Source organism: Rhinatrema bivittatum, chromosome 9 (assembly GCF_901001135.1).
Source record: "Rhinatrema bivittatum chromosome 9, aRhiBiv1.1, whole genome shotgun sequence".
Taxonomy (NCBI): domain Eukaryota; kingdom Metazoa; phylum Chordata; class Amphibia; order Gymnophiona; family Rhinatrematidae; genus Rhinatrema; species Rhinatrema bivittatum.
The window spans coordinates 116,287,039-116,312,283 of NC_042623.1; the positions used below are offsets into that span (position 1 = coordinate 116,287,039).

The 25,245-nt window shown below is 43.7% G+C and overlaps 1 protein-coding gene across 3 annotated transcripts in view; it reads right to left on the reverse strand.

The window, feature by feature from the left end:
- Nucleotides 1-25,245, reverse strand: part of LRIG3 (leucine rich repeats and immunoglobulin like domains 3) — a 266,498-nt gene that overhangs the window by 63,944 nt on the left and 177,309 nt on the right. For all 3 annotated transcript variants that reach the window (XM_029615808.1, XM_029615807.1, XM_029615809.1), the window contains exon 9: nucleotides 9,282-9,362. In XM_029615808.1, coding sequence (XP_029471668.1) covers nucleotides 9,282-9,362 — 81 coding nt within the window. The remainder of the gene's footprint in view (nucleotides 1-9,281; nucleotides 9,363-25,245) is intronic.

Here is a 25,245-nt window from a genome sequence, read left to right on the forward strand (position 1 = left end):
AGGGACAGGAGTCAGATCCATGAATAAAGCCCAGGTCTCCTTCAGAGAATAACTACCACCAAATCATCAGGCCAGCCCTAAATACTTTGTTTTAAGTCCACTAGCTAAACATTAAAGCTAAATGGCTCCCCATCCCATCCCATGACTTCAGTGCCGGGAAAAATAGTGGAAACTATTCTCACGATCAAAATCGTAGAGCATATAGAAAGACATGATTTAATGGGACACAGTCAACATGGATTTACCCAAGGGAAGTCTTGCCTAACAAATCTGCTTAATTTTTTTGAAGGGGTTAATAAACATGTTGGTAAAGGTGAACCGGTAGATGTAGTGTATTTGGATTTTCAGAAGGCGTTTGACAAAGTCCCTCATGAGAGGCTTCTACGAAAACTAAAAAGTCATGGGATAGGAGGCGATGTCCTTTCGTGGATTACAAACTGGTTAAAAGACAGGAAACAGAGAGTAGGATTAAATGGTCAATTTTCTCAGTGGAAAAGGGTAAACAGTGGAGTGCCTCAGGGATCTGTACTTGGACCGGTGCTTTCCAATATATATATAAATGATCTGGAAAGAATACGATGAGTGAGGTTATCAAATTTGCGGATGATACAAAATTATTCAAAGTAGTTAAATCACAAGCAGACTGTGATACATTACAGGAGGACCTTGCAAGACTGGAAGATTGGGCATCCAAATGGCAGATGAAATTTAATGTGGACAAGTGCAAGGTGTTGCATATAGGGAAAAATAACCCTTGCTGTAGTTACACGATGTTAGGTTCCATATTAGGAGCTACCACCCAGGAAAAAGATCTAGGCATCATAGTGGATAATACTTTAAAATCGTCGGCTCAGTGTGCTGCAGCAGTCAAAAAAGCAAATAGAATGTTAGGAATTATTAGGAAGGGAACGGTTAATAGAACGGAAAATGTCATAATGCCTATGTATCGCTCCATGGTGAGACCGCACTTTGAATACTGTGTACAATTCTGGTCGCCGCATCTCAAAAAAGATATAGTTGCGATGGAGAAGGTACAGAGAAGGGCAACCAAAATGATAAAGGGGATGGAACAGCTCCCCTATGAGGAAAGGCTGAACAGGTTAGGGCTGTTCAGCTTGGAGAAGAGACGGCTGAGGGGGGATATGATAGAGGTCTTTAAGATCATGAGAGGTCTTGAACGAGTAGATGAGACTCGGTTATTTACACTTTTGAATAATAGAAGGACTAGGGGGCATTCCATGAAGTTAGCAAGTAACACATTTAAGACTAATCGGAGAAAATTCTTTTTCACTCAACGCACAATAAAGCTCTGGAATCTGCTGCTAGAGGAGGTGGTTAGTGCAGTTAGTGTAGCTGGGTTCAAAAAAGGTTTGGATAAGTTCTTGGAGGAGAAGTCCATTAATGGCTATTAATCAATTATACTTAGGGAATAGCCACTGCTATTAATTGCATCAGTAGAATGGGTTCTTCTTAGTGTTTGGGTAATTGCCAGGTTCTTGTGGCCTGGTTTTGGCCTCTTTTGGAAACAGAATGCTGGGCTTGATGGACCCTTGGTCTGACCCAGCATGGCATTTTCTTATATTCTTCTGTTCTTATTAAAACTATACAGCCTTATCTACAGATGAGATTTTACTCAAAAGTCTCATCTATAAATTAATTCATAGTTTCAATAATCATGCAGATTTTACCACACCTGTTCAAAGTTCAACTGTATACCATTCCACTAGATGACAATTAGAAGCTACTACATTTTACTGCAAACCCTTGCAATTGGAACACTCTTCGGCTTTTAGTAAAGCAAAACTCTTGGGAGGATGCTGCCTTAAGCTTTTCCCATGACAAAATGAAGCCTCCACATATCCTTGCATGGGAAGTCATATTTCAAGAACAGCAACTCAAGGTGTCTCCTTGCTGACTAAAAGTATTTGAGAAAGTTATTTACTGTTAGCAAAAGTATATAGTAAGTCATGACTCAAAGTCCAAAACATTCTATTGTAATCACCTAAATGCTTTCATTTCTTAAAGAAGTAGAACACTCAAAGGCTATTCTCATTGGCTAAAGGTTGATTGATGCATGTGCTACAAAGGAAAGAAAAACCAAAGGATTCTTGGCTTGAATATCCTGCATAAGTCAATTAGGATTAAAGTGTCACAGATATGCTAGCAACCCAGAAGAAAGTTGAAGCAGGTACACAGCTTATAGATCACAGGTACAAGAACATAAGAACATGTCATACTGAGTCAGACCAAGTGTCCATCAAGACCAACATCCTGTTTCCAACAGTGGCCAATCCAGGCCATAAGAACCTGACAAGTACCCAAAAACTAAGTATATTCCATGTTACCGTTGCTAGTAATAGCGGTGGTTATTATCTAAGTCAACTTAATTAATAGCAGGTAATGGACTTCTCCTTGAAGAACTTATCCAATCCTTTTTTAAACACAGCTATACTAACTGCACTAACCACATCCTCTGGCAACAAATTCCAGAGTTTAATTGTGCATTGAGTAAAAAAGAACTTTCTCCGATTAGTTTTAATTGTGCCATGTGCTAACTTCATGGAGTGCCCCCTAGTCTTTCTATTATCCGAAAGAGCAAAAAACCGATTCACATCTACCCGTTCTAGACCTCTCATGATTTTAAACACCTCTATCATATCCCCCTCAGCCGTCTCTTCTCCAAGCTGAAAAGTCCTAACCTCTTTAGTCTTTCCTCATAGGGGCGCTGTTCCATTCCACTTATCATTTTGGTAGCCCTTCTCTGTACCTTCTCCATCGCAATTATATCTTTTTTGAGATGCGGCGACCAGAATTGTACACAGTATTCAAGGTGCGGTCTCACCAGAAAGAGCTGTATTTTGCTCCCTAGGCCACAGTACTTTGCCTTCACAAGAAATGAGGAGGAATAATACTGCCATATTTTGGTAAATCGAACAGAACTTGTCAAGCATCAGTGAGAGGTGCAGGAGGAGAATTTGGATTAGGAATCTTACATATGGGAGAAAAACAGGTATGGGGAAAAGATTGAAAAACAAAAGATATTCAAGCTAAGATGAAGATGCCAACTCTGCTTAAGAAAAGCAAATGTTGCTTACCTGTAACAGGTGTTCTCACAGGACAGCAGGATGTTAGTCCTCACATATGGGTGACATCACAGGATGGAGCCCAATCAAGGAACACTTTTGTCAAAGTTTCTAGAATTTTGACTGGCCCCTACATGGCATGCCCAATATGGCACTAACCCTGCAGCCAGCAGGGTTCCACCTTCATTCTTGTTGAAAAAGCTACAGGAAGTGCCGAAAAATAAAATAAGAAACGTAACAAACCCAACACCGCGGGGCAGCGGGCAGGTTTCATGAGGACTAACATCCTGCTGTCCTGTGAGAACACCTGTTACAGGTAAGCAACATTTGCTTTCTCACATGACAAGCAGGATGGTAGTCCTTACATTTGGGTGAGTACCGAGCTGAGGATATCCGAGTATGCACCAAATGTACCCAGGTGTGCAAGGCATTAGGACTGGGGTGAAAATTGGCCGAGGGCATCCTGAACCCTACGGGGCAGGCGGAAGGGTGTTGGTACATCAAGTTGTGAATAGGTTACGCATGACAGATTGGCCGAAGATGGAATCTTGTCTTCCAGCCTTGTCCAAGCAATAGTGGGCTGTAAAGGTATGGAGAGAACTCCAGGTGGCAGCCCTGCAAATGTCAGGAAGCGGCACCAAGCATAGGTGTGCTACTGAAGTTGCCATGGTACTCACAGAGTGTGCTTTAACATGGTCTTGAAGTGGAATGCCCGCTTGCTGATAGCAAAAGGATATGCAATCCGCTAGCCAGGAGGAGAGAGTCCACTTACACATGGACTGCCCTAACTTGTTAGAATGGAAAGATACAAACAATTGAGTGCTTTTCCTGTGGGCAGCTGTACGGTCTAGGTAGAAAGCTAGAGCCCGTTTACAGTCAAGGGTATGCAGAGCCTGTTCTCCTGGATTGGAATGGGGCCTGGGAAAAAAGGTAGGTAGTATAATGGATTGATTGAGATGAAACTCTGATACTACCTTAGGCAAGAACTTAGGGGGAGTGCTGAGTACTGCCCAGTCCTGCAGAAGTTTAGTGTAAGGCGGATAGGTAACTAGGGCCTATAATTCGTTAACTCTGCGAGCCAAAGTGATTGCCAATAGGAAAATCACTTTCCATGTGAGATAGCGAAGTTCACAGGATTGGAGAGGCTCGAATGGTGGTTTCATGAGCCGACCTAAAACCAGGTTGAGGAGCCAAGAAGGGGCCGGGGGACGCAGTGGAGGCTTGAGGTGAAGCAAGCCCTTTAGAAAACGTGTTACAAGGGGTTGTACTGATATGGGAACATCCCCAACACCTTTATGGAAGGCAGCCACCACACTAACATGCATTCTGATGGAGGAAGTTTTTAGACCTGACTCCGACAAGTGCCAGAGATAGTCCAGAAACCTCATGATTGGACAGGTAAAGGGGTCAAGGGATTGAGAAGAGCACCATGACTGAAACCTTTTCCATTTGTAAAAGTAGGATTTTCTCATGGAAGGCTTCCGTGAAGCAATCAGGACACGGGAAATGGAATCCGAAAGGTTAAGTGGCTGAAGGATTAACCTTTCAACATCCATGCCGTCAGGGACAAGGCTTGAGGATTGGGGTAGCGCAGGCACCCGTCGTTTTGCGTAATCAGAAGTGGGTCCTTTCCCAAGGGAATGTGACTGCGAATGGAGAGATCCTGAAGTACTGGAAACCACACTTGGCGTGGCCAGTGAGGTGCTATCAGGATCATGGTTGCCTTGTCCTGACGTAACTTCACGAGAGTCTTTGAGAGAAGTGGAAGTGGAGGGAATGCGTATAGGAGACCGGTTGCCCATGAGACGGAGAACACATCTCTTGGCTGATAGTGTTGGCTGCGAGTGAGAGAGCAGAAGTTCTCTACTTTGCGGTTTTGAGGTGACACAAAGAGGTCTATTTGAGGGTAACCCCATTGTTGGAAGATCGAGTCCGCTACTGAGGGGTTGACAGACCACTCGTGCGGTTGAAAGGTTCGGCTTAGCTTGTCTGCAAACACATTGTCCACTCCCGGCAAGTAGGTGGCCCTGATTTACATCGAGTGGGAGAGGGCCTCCGCCCATATCGGCGCAGCTTCCTGACACAGAAGGTAGGAGCCCGTCCCTCCCTGTTTATTGATGTACCACATGGCCACCCTGGTTGTCCATCTGAATCAGGATGCCTTGGTTGGAGAGGCGATCCTGAAATACTCTGAGAGCATATCTGATTGCTCGAAGCTCTAGAAAATTGATTTGGTGCTTGGCTTTCTCTGGAGACCAGGTTCCTTGAGTCTGCAGATTGGCCACATAGGCTTCCCAGCCGAGGTTGGAAGCATCGGTGGTGAGAGTTATTTGAGGGTCTGGAGCCTGGAAGGGCAAGCCTTGGAGGAGAATGATCTGATTTTTCCACCAGGCGAGAGACTGACGGAGTGAGTCGGTGACGTGGACAATGGTCACCGACTCACTCCGTCCATTGTGACCTTAGAGTCCACTGTATGACTCTCATGGCTAGGCGGGCCATTGGGGTGACCTGAACTGAGGACGCCATGTATCCCAGGAGGATGAGAAAGTGGTGTGCAGTCGTGTAGCGCTGAGACCGCAGCTGGTGTGCGAGAAGACGAGAGTGAGAGCTCGTTGTCTAGGAAGAAAAGCCTTTGCCTGCAAGGTGTCCAAGTCTGCCCCTATGAATGATAAGGTTTGAGATGGGACTAAGTAGGATTTGTCGTAGTTGACGAGAAATCCTAGTGAAATCAGAGTGTGTAAGGTAAGGTGTAGGGAAGACAGAGCAGTTTGCTGAGTGGGAGCTCTGTTCAACCAATCGTCTAGATAGGGGTAGATGTGAACACTCTGAGGAAGGCCGCAATTACTATGAGACATTTTGTGAAGACTCGTGGTGCAGACGCGAGGCTGAATGGAAGCACTCGGTACTGATAGTGCTTGGGGCCTACCAGAAATCTCAGGTATTTGCGATGAGATGGAATTATCGCAATATGAGTGTATGCGTCCTGGAGGTCTAGAAAGCAGAGCCAGTCTCCTCTTTGTAGAAGAGGGAAAAGAGAACCCAAAGTTATCAATGGATGGAGGTACTTGTTGAGGGCACGAAGATCCAGAATTGGACGAAAGCCTCCTGATTTTTGGGGGATTAGGAAGTACCGGGATTAGAACCCTAGGCCGTGCTGAGAGTAGAGTACTGGTTCTATTGCCTTGGACTGGAGGAGGGATACCTCCTGTTCCAGAAGGATGGAGTGATCGGATGTTCTCCACGTCAGTAGAGGTGGGGAGTCCGGTGGGATGGAGAGAAAGTTGAGATGATAACCTTGAACGATTATCGCTAGGACCCACTGGTCTGAGGTGATTGAGTGCCACCTGTTGTTGAAATGGTACAATCGACCTCCCACTGGTATGTGAGGCAGTGGAAACTGGCTGCTGCTCTCTATGCAGGAGTCAAAAACCGGAAGCAGGGCCCGGCTGAGGAGCTGTTTGCGACTTTTGTTTATGTATCTGACGAGACTGGGTTTTTTGAAATGGTCTCGTAGAGCGAGTTCTAGCCGGTGGTGGATAGGATTTCTTCGGACGGAAGAAGGACTTTTTAGTGTCTTTTCAGAAAGGCTATTTTGAGGAGTACTCAGAAGGCATCAGAGAGCTGTCTCAGGGTCTCATGATGTGAGATCCGTCACCATTCATTGGATCTGTTCGCCAAACAGATTGCCTCCTACATAAGGCAGGTCGGATAATCAGTCTTGCACTTCAGGGCGAAGGTCCGAAGACTTGAGCCAGGCCCATCTTCTTGCCGATATAGCAGCTGCAGATACCCTGGTAGCAGTGTCAAAAATATCATAAGATGATCTTATCTCATGCTTGCCCCCCTCAAAACCCTTGCTTACTAGGGTTTGGAGTTGGTCTTGAAATTGCTGAGGCAGGGAGTCTGTCAAGTCTTGTATCTGTTTAAATAAGACCCTGTTGTATTGGGTCATATAGAGCTGATAAGAGGCGATTCGGGAGATGAGCATTGAGCCCTGGAAGACCCGGCGACCAATGGCATCTAGAAATTTTTGCTCCTTGCCTGGAGGAAAGGAAGTATGGGGTTTTGATCTCTTTGCCCTCTTTTCGGCAGATTCTACCACCACAGATTGGTGATCCAATTGAGGTTTTTGAAAACCTGGGGCTGACTGTACCAAATAAGTGGTGTCAGCCTTCCTGTTGACTGGAGCAACAGAGCCAGGGTGTTCCCAGTTCTTTTTGAGGAGATCCAGAAGAACTTGGTGAATAGGGATGGAGGTTATTTCCTTCGAAGCATCCAGAAATTGCAACAGCTCCATCATTTGATGCCTGCCATCTTGTTCGGTCTGTAATTGGAAGGGAACCAATTCAAACATTTCCTTAATAAAATGTATGAAGGAAAGGTCTTCTGGAGGAGAACGCTTCCTGCTTTCAGTAGGAGAAGGTGGTGAAGGCAGGTCATCGGTGTCTGGTGAAGAATCATCAGTCCATGTATCGTAGGGATAAGCACCTGCCCCTCTAGGAGTCCAAGGGTGATGGGACGGTGGAATCCCTGAAGGTCCTGGTTTAGGCTCCGAAGGAATCGAAGGAATAATTGGAGGCATCGATGAAGGCATCGAAGGCACCGGTGCAGGCATCGAGAGCATCGATGGATGGATCGGTGGCGCCGACGGATGTATCGGCATCGATGGTTAAGGCATCGGTAGGACTCCTGATGGAGGGATGCAAACGGTGTTTCTCCTCCTGTTGACAAGGTGAGCAGAGAGGGCACCGGAGCCATCGGTGACCCGGGATCCATCGGTGGAAAAGCGGCAATGAGTGCTTCCATCCTCGAGAGCAGCAGTGCGAACGCTGCCGGAATCGGGTCAGTAGTCGGTTCCATGATCGGTACCGGTGTCGGTGCCGGAGGAACTTGGAGTCGATGCATCACCTTGTCGATGGCCTCCTGAACCAGCCAGTCCAGTTCTTCTCAGAGAACTGGAGCAAGCAGCCCCGGCACCGGAACAGAAGAAGAAGGCAGAGGCATAGCTGGAGGGACCACCGTGAAAGGCGGAGTCGCGGCTCCCAATCCCCTTTCGGGTGAGGGTTGCCTCGGTGACCCGGTCGCCGAAAGGTCGGTGCCTTTTCTGGACGGGGTTTCTTCGACAGCGGCTCGGACGAGCGAGAGGTCGATGATTTCACTTCCTCGATGGTCCGAGACTTCTGATGTCGGTGGCAATGTTTCTCTCTACGATTCCCTTGGTCCTGAGGGGAAGTAGAGGTGGTTGAAGGCCGAGAAGTCGTCGATGCCGGACGGTCACCAGTCGGTGGTCGATACTGGCGCAAAGTTGACGGTGCCGGTTCTGACGACGTCGATGCAATAGATGGTGTCGGGGTTTGAGCACAGAAGAGAAGCGCCATCTTCTCCTTTCTGGCCTTGTGACCTTTTGGTGTCATTAGGGCAAATTTGGTGCAGGTCAGAACATCGTGCTCACATCCATGACACATTACACAGACTTTGTGGGGATCTGTTATGGACATGGTGTGATTACAGACCGGGCACCAACGGAACCCCAACACCATGGCCATGAAAAATTTTAACCACGGTACGGTCGACGGCCAGTATGCCACAAGGGCCAAACTCGACGGGAATCAACCGAAAATGGGTAGAAAACTTACTGGAGTACCGCGGCTTGAAAAAATTGAAGGAGGGACCCCTGTGGGGTAAGAAAAGTTGTCGTAATTCCGTGAGGAAAATTCCTGTCAGGAATCTCTGTGGAGCTCCTTAACCGCATGGCTACTGCTGCATGGAAAAAAGAAGACTGAAGGGGGACCCCTGCTGGCTGCAGGGTTAGTGCCATGCTGGGCATGCCCAGTAGGGGCCAGTCAAAGTTCTAGGAACTTTGACAAAAGTGTTCCGTGATTGGGCTCTATCCTATGATGTCACTGATATGTGAGGACTACCATCCTGCTTGTCCTGTGAGAACTTTCAATATTTAATACCTTAAAAAATATTTACTTATGAAGTACTGGATTATCTTGGCATTAAATTGCTTGTGATATTCAACAAGATGGTAAGGAAAACAAGCTTAAATTTATTTTAAAACTAAAAACTACTAAGAGCCAAAAAGTGTTAATAAATTAAGCATGAATTATCACAACAAAATGTAGTAATATAACTACCTTCTGTCAAGATGACATTATATTGTAATCACTTCCCCATACAAGGTTAAATACTTACAGCCTTCTAAGTTTCTCCAGTCCAGAGAAAGCTCCATTCATATCTTCAATAGTCCAAAAGATTTCATTGTGTTTGAGATCCCTGTTAAGAGAAAACGAAAATTAATATCAAAAAGACCGAAGATACTTTGAATACATTTGTTCTTTAGTCCTAACGTGCAAAAGCACATCAATGTTCCAGGGTTTTTCTATTCTTGTATAGTACAAATACCAAATCCGAGGAATAAACAAGCACTGCTTGTAAATGAACAGAATAACCAGATATGTATATAATCACTTATCAGTATAACAATCCCACAGTACATAAGTTTCATCCAGCAGCTACTCATCAATATCACACTGTAATGATTTAATGGAATTAGAATTGGCCTCTGTGCAAAAGACAGTTTTTGAAATATAAGGCAGTAACAGTTTTGAAATGGGGATAAAGATGGCCATTCTAACAGGATTATATCTCCCTGGTTCCCTAGCACCTAGTTTGAGAAAGGTGGTATAGGAAAGAGCTAAATCAGAGGGAGTCACTATCAACCAACAAAAGGCTGCTAGTTCCCATAAAAAGAACCAGAGGGGATGAGCAAGAAAGAGGAGGTAGAGAGAAGGAAAGGCACCCAGTCTAACCATGAAGTTCAGTGCTGAGGAAGAGGAGACAGAATCAGAGTCAGATGGACATTCCAGTTTTTAAGCCAAGTCTATTTCCTAAAAAGCAGCAGGGAAACTGATACCATTTTGGGGGAACGTGAGAACCCTGTGTGGGAAATAGCAGGTTGTAAGAATAGATTTATTTATTTATACAAACCTGATTAATCGCGTATCTTACAATTGTAACCTAAGCGATGTACAACACAAAACACAATAAAATCTCTACCATTAATAAGTGAATAGTTAATAAAAGCAGTGTTACATTTAAAACAAAACAAGTACAAAGAATTATAAAACATTAAAAAGAAGAAATAAATCATAAATAAATCACAATCCCTATCAATTACTGACAACCCATATAAAATTATTTATACTAATAAAGTAATATATACATAAGTAAAAATGATTAAACCCTAAAAACAAGATCGTCAAATAAGCGGACTACAACATAAAACACATTAACTCGATGGAAAAGCTTGCATAAAAAGAAAAGCCTTTAAGATTTTTCTGAATTTCATATGATTTTTCTCCAAATACAGATCCAAAAAGAAAAGAATTCCAAAAGCTGGGAGCAAGATAAGAAAAACTGATATCTCTAGAACTCTCTAACCTAATATCTATAGAAGGTAAAACAAGCAATTCTTGTTGAGAAGGCGGCAATAACAGACCTGGGGGGGTCATTTACCAGACGGATCGCACGTGAAAAGTCCCTTATCGCGTGCGATACCAAGATGGGGGCGGAGTCGGCCCCGGAAGAGGAGGAGTCGGGGCATCACCGGGGCTGACTCCGCGAAGACGCCACGGACGATGAAAAGGTAAGGGCCTTTTCACGTCCTATTTCAAGCCCAATAGCTACACCTTCTATGGTGGCGCTATTGGGTGCGAAATCGGCAGCGATCGCACCGCAGCGGCACGTTCGCTGCCAGCTAGCGCAGGACCGCCGCCCGTTTTGGCCCCCCCCGTCCGTCCGTCATTATCTAAAGTATCGCAGACCTGCGATACTTTAGAAAATGAGGCCCCTGGTTTGTAAGGAATGATCAAGCTAGAAAGGTACAACAGAGTACCCCAACACAAAGCCTTGAAGGTCAAGCATCCTATTTTAAATTGTATTCTAAGAAATATTGGAAGCCAATTTAGTTCAAACAATAAAGGGGTGACATGATCATATTTCCTTTTTCCAAAAATAAGTTGGGCTGCAGTAGTTTGTACTATTTCCAATCTCCTCATTTGAGTTGATGTCAGACTATGACAAAGGGCGTACCAATAATCAAGCCATAATAAAATGACATGAGGAGTTAAAGTCTTAAGATCCGAAGAATCAAGAAAAGGTTTAAGACGAAGAATATAACACAAAAAACGAAATATGGACTCTGTAATAAATGTGAAATGTGATTAGTGAAAGCAAGGGCAGAGTAAACGTGAATGCCCAAAGAAGTGATGACATTTCTAACCTTAACAGAATTACCAGAAATAATAGGAGATGAAAACTGAGAAGTTTGTCTTCATTAGAACCACATAGCTTCTGATTTATCTGGATTGGCTTTTTTTTTTTTTTTAAATTAAATTTTTTAAGAAATAATTAAACAAATATCAGCATCAAACATTATACAGTAAAACAATAGACCCCTATCCCCCTCCCCTTTCCCTTGACTTCTGGATGTGGATTTTCTCATACTCAACCTTTCTTGCATATCTTCTATACAAACGCTATAGAAGAATAATACTAGGATTGTAGGTTTCCAACCAGGATGTGTCAACATTAGGAAAATGCTCTCCTTTTACTCCACATACCCTGCTTTTTAGGTCATTGACCAATTTTAAAATAACGATGTAATCCAGTTAAGGCGTAACATTTTTCCTTTTCATATCTCTAGGTATTGTAGCCAAAACCTTTTTTCCAAGTAACGTAAAAGAATTGTTGTGATTTAGAAAACAGACATCAATTGTTTTACACTCCAGCAAGAAGAGGTCCAGCATGGCAGCTTTCCAAAATGTAAAACCTGGGATCTTTGAGTTACCCAATTAGCCAAGATACATTTCAAGGCTTGTAGACAGCCCTTGATTAATTCTTATTAAAACCAATCTTAAGCTACTATCATGTCCCAAAATGCAGAAAGCTGCTGTCCATGGAAATGTGTCTTGCGATCATAGATGTGAAAAATGACAAAATATTTTGCCAAAAGGATTGAATGTAAATACAATCCCATAGGCAGTGAATAAGAGTGGCACCAGCCTGTGAACATTTCAAACAAGAATCAGAAGGTGCAATCTTACTTTCAATGTCTTACTTACCCAAATTATTATTCTATTAAGAATTTTTAAAAATGAATTTCCCTCAGAAACATACTTGAGGCAGCTCTCTACATTAAAGTAGAACAAGCATATGCAACATCTTCAACTAATTCACACTGCACGTCCTGTGATCATACATCTGCAAAACACTTGTAATATATTATATTGTGAGTTATGCAAAAGTCTATACGTAGTGGTTACAGAAATTTGATTTTTCGCAAATAACTAATAAAAATTGGAATGGCCCATTACTGTAGGCCACTGTGTTCGGGGTACATGTAGGCAATACATAACTTTGCAATTGCAGGTAGGCAAATAGGTCCGTCAGGAAAATGCAAGCATGTGATGCAGTATTCCATTGGATATACAGTACATTCAGAAAGTATTCAGACCCCTTCACTTTTTCCAAATTTTATTATGTTACAGCCTTATTCCAAAATGAATATACATTTTCCCCCTCCTCAATATACACACAACACCCCAAAAAGCCAAAGCAAAATTAGGTTTGTAGAAATTTGTGCAAATTAATTAAAAAAAAACAAACAACAACAAACAAACTGAAATATCACATTTACAAACATTTACAGACCCTTTGCTATGACACTCAAAGTTGAGCTCAGGTGCATCCTGTTTTCATTGATCATCCTTGAGATGTTTCTCTAACTTGATTGGAGTCCACCTGTGGTAAATTCGATTGATTGGACATGATTTGGAAAGGCACACATCTGACTATATAAGATCCCACAGCTGACAGTGAATGTCAGAGCAAAATCAAAGTCATGAAGTCAAAAGAATTGTCTGTAGACCTCCAGAACAGGATTGTGTCAAGGCACAGATCTGGAGAAGCATTACCAGTCACTTGAGCATGCGATACTTAAGCGAATGTCAAATGAGCAACTGCAACAGTTGCTCATGTCATAAACGTGTGACATTTGAGAGAGCATCTAGCATAAAATTTACATAAAATTTATTTTAAAACATTGTAAAATTTTGTTACATTACAGCGCAATTCCATGATTTGTTTACTCAATGTATGTGATGGTGTTTGAGGTAGTTGTGGGTGGATCCTTGGGCCAGTGGCAGATGACCACGCCCCCGGGGGAAGATCCCGAGAGGGACCACCGGTCAGGCTCAGAGTATGGAGACAGACACACTAGTTCTTTTATTAGACAGTATATGGAACCACCAGAGGTGCCAGGAGTGAGCTGGAACGCCCGGCTGGGCTGTAGTCCCTCAGATACTGGAACAGCGATCCTGGATACCTAAGCTGTAGAGAAACTGAATATAGTGAGTAGGCAGGGTATGCAGAGTTCAGGAACAGAACCTTGATGGTAACTCTCACACAATAGTCTCTTAGAAGCAGCCCAGGAGCTGGAAAGAAGGCCCTCGAGGAGTGAGTACCTGGTTCCAGGGAACGCTCTGAGAGAGAGATGGTAAGTCACTGGTGTTGTAGGCAGTGATGACTTCCTGGCAGAAGTGGTATTCAGTAGCAAGTCCGGGTACGTGGGCCCTCGAGGAGCAAGTAAAGGTTCCAGACTGCGACCTGAAAGGCAAGGAGAAACGAGGCCCCCGAGGAGCGGGTACCCCTGGTAAGTCCGAGGAGGCAGATTACCCTTGTAATCCAACTCCTTGCTAACTCGATTAGTTAGCAATTTCAGAGACCTTAAATATCTGGTGGAGATGACGTCACCGCCAATGCTGGTACTTGAGTCAGGGCCATGCCGCGCGCGCGCCCTTAGGCTGCTGAGAAACATGACGGAGTGCGGCGTCTAGCCGGTCCGGGGACGCCGAAGGAGAACGGCACTGATGACGCCTTGGCAGCCAAACGTCCAACAGGCAAAGAGGGAGTCGCCAAAGAGGTAAGGTGGACGTAGTAGAGACGGGCAGCAACAGTTGCAACAGTGACAGTGTGATCTGACAGCGTGATTTATTTATTCAACGTGACAACGTATGCAACGCAAGTTAAAAAGGTTTCTAGATCAGTGTTCCCAAAGGAGTATTCATTAACAAAGTTGATAATTTGTGTATTCAGCCTTTGGTATTTTTTTGACTTATTTTCCCCACCTGATCTCCAGAAACTCGTGTAGACAACGCATATTGAAGTCCTTCTTCACGTTGAAGAGTGGCAAGAAATCTGAAGACGGACAGATGGGGGCAATCGATTTGTGTTTGAAATGCCTGGTGCCATCCTTCTAGCTTGTTATAAGTTCTTGGTATCCCTTCATTCGTTCTTTCATGCACTATCCACATATATGGAGGGAAACGTAGTCATCTTTGCATGCCTCTACGGTTTCTGTGACCAATGAATGTATTTCAAAGTAATCAAGTAGTTCCGCTATTCCAAGATTTATATAATCCACTTCATCTATAAGATTATCTAATGCTTCACTGACTTCTTCTTCAGGTAAAAAGACAAGTGAGCATAACGATTTTGTTATGCGACATAAGTCTTCATTAGCAATACAGGCAGTGGTGGTCAGCCTGTTGCTTTGAACATTCTTCCAAACAAACTGAATCAAATGGAAAAAGCAACCTAGAATATTGACATCGGGGAATTCCTGCACGAAGGTTGTTCTTGTTGCTGATTCAAAGTCTATTACACAAGTTTCCGGTAAAAGATTATATTGCATGTTCCTGAGAATTTGAAATAGCCATCAATAGGTAGAACGAGACATCAGGTAAGATGGCATATACACATGGGAAAACGTGTGCCACATACAGCGTGAATTGAATAAAGCTGGCAGAATATTTTGGGAACAGCTTTAAATGTTCCGTCGCACATCCAAACTCTGGCATTATGTAATTCCAGAATTGCATTAGAAGCATAGATTATTGGTTTAGAATGAGCATTGTGGCCAATACTTTCGCTGTGGAGAAATAAAGCATACATTCTTGCCCATATGAATGGCATTTTTATATTTATCAGAGATATGCAAGTTTTCAGCCAACTGCAATTCAGATTCTTCATAATCACCTGCAAGCTTTTGTGCGCACTGAATTTTACGTGCCATTGAACTTTTCTCGATGCAGACGCCATTGCTTCCTCACTAAACTGTGCCACTGCTGTACTAATCATGGACCTAGGAGGAGCTTCACTTAAACAACTGTTATCAATCATTATTTGTAACTTAAAGCTCCTCGACAGCAGGATCCAGAGGATGGTTATGCTCTCTTAGTTCTTTAAAATTAACCTCAAGTTCGCAGTAGCTCATTGAAGTGGTTAAACTACCATTGCAGCCATGTTGATCACATTTACAGTTCAGTGTTTTGTTTTCCTTCGACAGGCGATACAAATACCCATTCAGAAGGATTTTATGTTTTCCTTTTAATAAGAATTATTACTACAGTAAAAATAATCATGGGTTAAAATACTTAGAATTAGTATAAAAACATAATTATAATATTTTGTTAAGCTTACCAAGGTATTCTTTTAATGATAGTACTGCCTAGGAAACGGAAATAGTGATCGAAATGTCACGGTTGATTATATGAATCAGTTGCTTATTTGGCTGCATGTTTAAGTGCCACACGCTGAAGTGTCATACAATCTAGGGGAAAGTACAAAAAATTGCTATAGCATTGAAGGTCCAGAAGAGCACAGTGGCCTCCATCATTCTTAAATTGAAGAAGTTTAGAACCACCATGATTCTTCCTAGAGCTGGCTGCCCACACAAACTGAGTAATCGGGGGCAGAAGGGCCTTGGTCAGAGAGGTGACCAAGAACTCAAGAGTCACTCTGATAGAGTTCCAGAGGATCCAGAATTCTGCTGTGGAGATGGGAGAATCTTCCAGGAGGACCACCATCTCTGCAGCACTTCACCAATCAGACCTTTATTGTAGAGTGGCCAGGAGGAAGCCATTCCTCAGTAAAAGGCACATGACAGCCCGCTTGGAGTTTGCCAAAAGCCAATTAAAGTACACCCGATGTCAGTGAAGGTGTGACCCGAGCCCTTTAAAGGGCAGACGACGGCGCTTAAGGAGCACGACAAAGGGGCCTGCCCCTTCGTGCGAACCGGTGCTGTCGGCAGCCTCCTGGTGAAACCACTCTTCAAACTCCTACCTCATAGTTTTTCCAGCCAGAGCTATTCTCATCTATATCGCAGCCTCCTCCTACCTACCTCCCATATCCCAGACTACTACGGAAGTAGGAAATCTACAACCCAGCAAGATAAGCATAATTACAAGTCATCGTCTGAGTTTAAGTTTCTTGCCATCACCCGTGATTGGGCCTCCCACGTCTGATTTTCTATTTTCTATGCCCCGGATCTCTGCCTCATCCAGATCAGCCTCACCGCTTCTCTCTCCCCCACAGCTATCTAAGCTGCCCACATCCGCAGCCCTCCACGACGGAGCTTCGAAACCATCCTACCCTCCACACACAGGCTCCCAACACTAGAAGCATGATGCAAGCCTACCCAATCCCCATCCTATATCACCGTCACCTCTTTCCTAAAAAATCACTCTTGCAATCCCCTTACCACTCAACTAGAACCCTCATTTCCATCATGACCTCCCACCTTACTCAACTCCTGGGACTCACGCTATTTTCACTAACCCTCTTCAACACTCAGTCACTCACAAAAAAAACTCACATCCTCAATGATTATCTTCTAGACTCAAAGCCAGACATCTGTGCTATCACGGAAACCTGGCTCAAAAACTCGGACATAGCCCTGATAAATCAACCAAGAATACACCTATACGATATTTTCTCACTTCCTAGACAAAAAAAACGAGGAGGCGGCCTTCTCCTAGTAGCCAAAAAAGAGCTTAGGCTCTCCCTAAAGCAGTGGTTCTCAATCCTGTCCTGGGGACCCCCCCAGCCAGTCGGGTTTTCAGGATATCCACAATGAATATGCATGAGAGAAAATTTGCATGTTATGGATGCAATGTATGCAAATTTTCTCTCATGCATATTCATTGTGGATATCCTGAAAACCCGACTGGCTGGAGGGGTCCCTAGGACAGGGTTGAGAACCACTGCCCTACAGCCTGTCAAGACGTTCGCTAAACTTGAATTAGGCCTCTTCAAATCCAATCAGCTACAAATCCTGCTCATATATGCCCCTCCAGGGCTACTAGTCACAGATGCCTCCCCTCTCACAGAAGCCATAGTAAAATACATAAACACGGACTCCCCAGCTATGATCTTGGGGGATTTCAACCTCCACGTCAACTGAACACCGCCCTCCTCACCTCCCTCACGGCCATGGGCTTTAAGCAAATCATTAACAAACCCACCCACAAAACGGGCCATACCCTAGACCTCATCTTCATAAACTCCAGCCTATTGCATTCTATCTCTCCTGACTGCATCCCAGTCCCTCGGTCAGACTACTCGTTGATATCCACCACCCTAACGGTGAAAGAAAGTCCGACCTCTCCCCTCCTTCAATCTACCATCCACTTCAGGAAACCATGCGCCTCAGATGTTCTCAGCGAACACTTATCCAAAGAACTTCCTAACCTGGATGTTTCAAACCCTAACTCAGCCCTATTCTCCTGGCACAATATCACAGAATCGACAGCCAACAAATTATGCCCCTCGTGAGTCAAAAAAATCAACACGACCCTGAAAGGAAAACAACTTTGGTTCTCCCCTGAACTTCAGAAGCTGAAGCAAGACCTCAGACACAAGGAATGCAAATGGCGCAAGGCCCCTTGCAATATTACATTGTCCGCTTACAAATGCTCCCTCCACTGCTACAGGAGCTCCATCTTACGTACAAAAAGAGACTTCTACGCCCGTAGAATTCACAACCTCCGATTCGATGCCAGGGCCCTGTTCTCTTATGTTTCCGAACTCACGAAACTCACCGCCCTGGCCATCCCAGACGACCAAGCACAAACTAAGGCCAACAAACTCGCAACCTTCTTTCAGAAAAAAATCTCCAATCTTCTAACACTCCTCCCCACCAACTCAACTTCTCCTCCCATCCCTTTCACCACCTCATCTTATGCTGGAGCTAACCTAGACTCCTTCGAACCTACGTCCTCCTTGGAGATCGAGTCCTTACTAAAGAGATTGAAACCTTCTACCCAACCATCCGACCACATCCCGACAAAACTATTCTTACTGATCCCGGACACTATCTCCAAACCTTTGGCAGATATTATAAACTGCTCCTTATCGCAAGGAATCTACCCAGACACACTAAAACTTGCCTCCCTCAAACCCCTGCTGAAGAAACCAAACCTAGACCCAAGAGAACTCACCAACTTCCGTCCTATCTCTAATCTCCCTTTTGTTGCCAAACTCATGGAGAAACTGGTCAATACTCAACTTTCCGACTACCTAGAAGACCATAAAATTCTCTATCCTACTCAATACGGCTTCCGCAAATCACTAAGCATGGAAACCCTCCTTATCTCCCTCATGGACCATATCATCATGGGCCTAGACAAAGGACACTCATTCCTGCTAGTACTTCTCGACATCATAAGAACATAAGAACATAAGAAAATGCCATACTGGGTCAGACCAAGGGTCCATCAAGCCCAGCATCCTGTTTCCAACAGTGGCCAATCCAGGCCATAAGAACCTGGCAATTACCCAAAAACTAAGCCTATTCCATGTTACCATTGCTAATGGCAGTGGCTATTCTCTAAGTGAACTTAATAGCAGGTAATGGACTTCTCCACCAAGAACGTATCCAATCCTTTTTTAAACACAGCTATACTAACTGCACTAACCACATCCTCTGGCAACAAATTCCAGAGTTTAATTGACATCTCGGCTGCGTTTGATACCGTGAATCACTCTATTCTTCTAAATCGCCTATCAGACATTGGTATATCAGGCACGGTCTTCAGATGGTTCGAGTCCTTCCTCAGTAATAGAGGCTACAAAGTTAAAATTAACAACAAAGAATCCCCGAGCATCAAATCATCACTAGGAGTACCCCAAGACTCATCACTGTCTCCCACCCTCTTCAATGTCTACCTCCTACCCCTATGCCAGCTGCTAACAAACCTAAAATTAAATCATTATCTCTTCGCCGACGTACAGATTCTGATCCCGATAACAGAATCCTTAACGAAAACACTCAAGTTCTGGGAAAACTGCCTCCAATCTATCAACCTCCTCCTCACCAGTCTAAACCTTGTCCTCAACTCAGCCAAGACGGAACTCCTCTTCATCTTCTCTGACCACACCGATCCGCCTCTGCAGACCCCTCCCAATACCATGGTCACTCAAGTAAGAGACCTTGGAGTGATACTCGACAACCGTCTGAACTTAAAGAAATTCATCAATCACACAACCAAGGACTGCTTCTACAAATTAAAAGTTCTAAAAAGACTCAAGCCACTCCTCCATTTCCATGATTTCAGGACAGTCCTCCAAGCCACACTTTTTGCCAAGATAGACTACTGTAACGCCCTCCTACTGGGTCTCTCCGCCTCCACCACCAAACCACTTCAGATGTTCCAAAACGCGGCTGCCAGAATCTTGACAAACACCAACTGTGGAGATCACATCACACCCATCCTCAGGAACCTGCACTGGCTCCCAATAAGTTACAGAATCCTACACAAGTCCCTCAATATCATTCACAAAACCATTCACAATCAGCTCCCTCTCGACCTTCAAATCCCGTTTAGACTCCACACTGCTACAAGACCCATCTCAGAAGCTTACAAAGGAACCCTGCACACCCCCACAACCAAATCCACCCTTTGTACAGCCACCAGAGAACGGGCCTTCTCGACAGTGGGACCAGCCATCTGGAATGCCATTCCTCCAGATCTCAGAATGGAACCCTGCCGGTTGACATTCAGGAAAAAAACTCAAGACCTGGCTGTTTCAACAAGCCTTCCCTTAACCCAGTACCCCCCCCCCCCCCTCCTGCCTATCCCCCCTTTTTCGACTCTGCGCCCCTTTCATAGCTTGTTTCGGTTCAATTATAAGTGCCACTTAGACAGAACTCTCCATATATGACTCAAGGCATTTCCAACATACCCTTGTTAAGTTTAATAAGTTTACTTTGTTTAACCTCAGCCTCTAGCTCAGTGATTCTCAACCCTGTCCTGGGGACCCCCCCAGCCAGTCGGGTTTTCAGGATATCCACAATGAATATGCATGAGAGAAAATTTGCATGTTATGGAGGCAGTGTATACAAATTTTCTCTCATGCATATTCATTGTGGATATCCTGAAAACCCGACTGGCTGGGGGGGTCCCCAGGACAGGGTTGAGAACCACTGTTCTAGCTACTTCAGCTCCCAAGTTCCTACAACCCTGTTTTATTGTAACTTTGCTTCTTCTTCAATGTCAATGTTAATGTTTATGTTATAACCCCCTTGTTCACCAATATGATCGGGGTCATGAATGTCAGTATAGAAAAGAGTTAAATAAATAAATAAATAAATAAAGCAAGAGAAACAAGATTCTCTGGTCTGATGAAACTAAAAAGCGTTACATCTACAGGAAACATGGCACCACTCATCACCTAGAAAATATCATCCCTACAATGAAGCATGGTGATGGCAGCAATATGTTCTGGGAATATTTTCCAACTGCAAGAACTGGGAGACTAGTCAGGATCGAGGGAAAGATGAATGGAGCAAAGCACAGAGAGATCCTTGGTGAAAACCTGCTCTAGAATGCTCTGTATCTCAGACTGGGGTGACAATTCACCTTCCAACACGACAATGACCCTAAGCACACCGCCAAGACAACGCAGGAGTGGCTTCGGATCAAATCTGTGAATGTCCTTGAGTGGCTCAGCCACAGCCTGGACTTAAACCCGATCGAACATCTCTGGAGAAACCTGAAAATAGCTATGCATCGATGCTCTCCATCCAACCTGATAGAGCTTGAGAGGATCTGTAAAGAAGAATGGAAGAAAATCCCCAAATCCAGATGTGCCAAGATTGTATCATTATACTCAAGAAGACTGTAATCTCTGCAAAAGGTGCCTCAACAAGGTACTGAATAAAGGATCTGAATACCTATATAAATGTGCTATTTTATATTTTTTTTAAATTAACTTGCAAAAATTTCTACAAACCTGATTTTACTTTGTCATTATAAGGTATTGTGTTTAGATTGAGAAGGGAAAAAATACATATTATCCATTTTAGAATAAGGCTATAACAGCAAAATGTGTTAAAAGTGAAGGAATCTAAATACTTTCTGAATGCACTGTATTTTCCTGTGCCCATATTAATAAAAGATTGTATGGTAACAATTCCTTGCGTCTGATATTTGACTAGTCCTACACATGTCTCCAGGTGCAAATTTTGGAGTCCCTACATAGAAACGACGACAGAAAAGGTCTGATGGTCCATCCAGGATGCCCAGTAAGTTTCCCCATGGTAATACCTGCTGCGCCATGCATGTTACCCCTATGTATCAGTGAGTTTTGCTTGACGTGCTTTGCTTATGGACTTGGCCATAGAAGCAGTCCTGTGCTTTTTTCTTAATGTCTGAGCATCAGTAGCCCAGACTGTAAAAAAGTCATAGCTCGTGCTGAGTTGTCCCTGAATCCAAATTTTTTTTTCCTTTCAGCCCCTACCCCCCTCCTTCAAAGCAGTTACATCAAAAGCATCAAGGCTTATTGGTTAAGTAATCCCATGCTTCTATTAAGGGTAGTAACCGCTGCGCTGTGCTGGTTACCCCCATGCTCATAAGTTCCACAGACTGCAAAAATGAGGGCCCTTGATGGTTGCTGTCTAATTCCAATTCCCCTTTTCCCCTGCCATCGAAGCAGAGAGTAATGTTGGAGTTGCATCAAAAGTGTCAAGGTTTATTTGGTTAAGGGTAGTAACTGCCGCAACAGCAAATTACCCCATGCACGCTTTCTTCGTTTCCTTAAGGACTTGCCCATACAGTCTGTGCTTTTTTACCTTATGTCCGCATTACAGTATCCCAAACCATGGAAGTCGGGGCCCACGGTTGTCGTCTGAATAAAATTCCTCTTATCCCCCTGCTGTTTAAGCAGGGAAAAATGTTGCAGTGGCATTTAAAGCATCAAAGTATATTGGTTAAGGGTAGTAATCTCCATGCCTTCTGATAAAGGTAGTAACCGCCATACCAGCAAGTCGTCCCCCCCCCCCCCCCCCCCCCGCTTATCTCATTTATGTCTTTTGGCCTTTAGAGATCTGGTGTTTATCCCATGTCCCTATGAATTCTCTGTTTTCTTCTTCACCACCTCCTCCAGAAGGGCATTTCTGGTCTCTATTATCCTCTCCATGAAGAAATATTTCCTGATATTAGTTCTGAGTCGACCCCCCTTGAGTTTCATTTCATGATTCCTAGTTCTATTGTTTACTTTCCAAAGGAAAAGGTTCAAAGTCCATACATCATTGAAACCTTTTAGGTATCTAAAGGTCTGTATCATATCTTGCCTGCATCTCCTCTCTTCCAAGGTATATATATTCAGATCCTTCAGCCTCTCCTCATAGGTCTTCCAATACAGACCCCACAACATTTTTGTTGCCCTTCTCTGCTCTGCCTACATTCTGTCTCTATTCTTTTTGAGATATGGGCTCCAGAACTGAATGCAATACTCCAGGTGAGGCCTCACCAAGGATCTGTACAAGGGCATCATCATCTCCTTTTTCTTGCCAGTTATTCCTCTTTCTATGCAGTCCAGCCTTCTAGCTTTAGCTATCGCCTTGTCACATTGCTTCACCAACTTCAGATCTCCAGATACTTTCACCCCAAGATTCCTCTCTTGATCTGTGCATAACAGTTTTTCACCCCCATCACATACAGCTCTTTTGGATTACTGCATCCCAGATGCATGACTCTGAACTTCTTTGCATTGAATCAGAGCTGCCAAATCTTTGACCACTCTTCCTGCTTTCTTAAATCTTTCATTCTCTTTACTCCTTCAGGCGTGTCCACTCTGTTGCAGATCTTAGTATCAACCTCAAATACATACTTTACCCTCTATCCTTTCTGTAATGTCGCTTACAAAGATATTGAACAGAAACGGTCCCAACACCGATCCCTGTGGCAGTCCACTTAACACGGCTCTCTCTTTAGAGTAGGTTTCATTTACCATTACACACTGTCTCTTATCGGTCAACCAATTTGTAATCCACACACCACCTTAGCGGTCACTCCCAAGCTTCTCATTTTATTCATAAGCCTCCTATGCAGGACCAAATCAAAAGCTTTGCTGAAATCCAAGTAGATTACATCGAGCACTCTTCCTCAATCCAATTCTCTATTCACCCAAGAAAAAAAAACCAATCAGATTTGTCTGACAGGACCTTCCCCTGGAGAATCCATGCTGCCCCGGGACCAGCAACCCACCAGATTGTAGATAGTTCATTATCCTTTCCATCAGCAGCATCTCCATTAATATTTCCAGTGCCGATGTGAGGTTAACCAGCCTGTAGTTTGTCTCCTCTCTGCTACCACTGTTTTGAAGCTGGACCACCACCATTCTTCTCCAATCCCACGGCACCACACCCATTTCAGGGATCTACTGAAAAGGTCCTTCAGCGGACCCACCAGCACATCTCTGTGCTCCCTCAATATCCTGGGATGTATCTCATCCGGCCCCCATAGCCTTGTTCACTTTGTTTGCCTACCTCGTCCCATATATTCTTTTCCATAATTGAAGTTTCATCTACCTCATTCCCTTCTACAATCTCTCCAGGGTTTTCTTTAGTGAACACCGAACTGAAGTATTTGTTTAATATTTCTGCCATTTCTTCATCTTTCTCCACACATTGTTGCTTGTCAACTTTCAATTTCACTATAGCACTACTGGCCTTCCTTCTTTCTCTGATATATCTGAAAAATGTTTTGTCTCCTCGTTTTACCTCTTTGGCAATCCTTTCTTCTGTTTGACCTTTTTCTTTCCTGATTTCCTTTTTTGTGTCCCTCAGTTTCACCAGGTATTCTTCCCTATGCTCCTCTTTTTGGGATCCTTTAAACTTCTTGAACTCTGTTCTTTTTGCCTTTATTTTTTCAGCCCCTTCCTTTTGAGAACCAGTTCAATTTCTTTTTCCTCTTACTTTTGTTTACTTTTCTAATATATCGATTTGTTGCTCCTTTCAGTTTGGCCCACTGTTGTTCCACCTCACCCATTTTCTCCCAGGCTTCCAGTTCTTCCTCTAGGAACATTCCCATTTTGACAAAGTTTATATTTGTGAAATTCAAAACTTGGGTCTTTGCTCATCTTCTCTGTATCCTGTTTACGATATCAAAGCATACTGTCTGATGGTAGCTGGTGCTAAGGTGGGCACCTACTCAGACATTTGAAACATTATCCCCATTTGAGAGCACCAGGTCAAGTATCACACCCTCCCTCGTGGGTTCCATTACCATTTCTTTGAACAGAGCCCCTTGAAAAGCATCCACCATCTCTCTACTTCTTGTAGATTCCACAGATGGAATGCTCCAATCCACATCTGGCAGATTAGAATCTCCAACTAGCAACACTTCTCCCTTCTTTTCTACGTTTTGGATGTCTTTAACTAGATCTCTGTCCAGTTCTTCTGTTTTAGTGAGAAGCCTGTATACCACACAGATATAAATGGAAGCACCATCTTCTTTTTTTTTTTAGAAGAGCCCATAATGCTTCTTCCCTACCCCACATCCCTTGCATTTCAGTTGCTTGGATATTGTTTCTTACAAAGAACTACTCCTCCATCTTTTCTGTACTCTCTTCTTCCTAAACAAGTTATAGCCAGAGATGGCCACATCCCCAATCATGAAACTCAGAGAACCAAGTCTCTGTAACAGTAACAATATCCAAATCTGCTTCCACCATTACAGCCTGCAGGTGTGAGATTTTGTTGCCCAGACTACAGGCATTTGTGCTTATAGCTTTCCAGCTTTTCTTCTTGGACATCTTTTTTGCCCTATTCAGTTGAATTTTGTTAATTTCTTCATCCACTTTTTGCAGATGTTGGAGGTGACATTTCAATTTCCTTTTGCCACCCCTGTCCTCTAGTTTAAATGCCTTATGATATATGATTTGAATGTTTCATTTAGGATCTTTTTTCCTGCCACAGACAGATGTAAGCCATCTTTGACATAGAGCCTCTTACTGTTCCATGCACAGCCTCAGC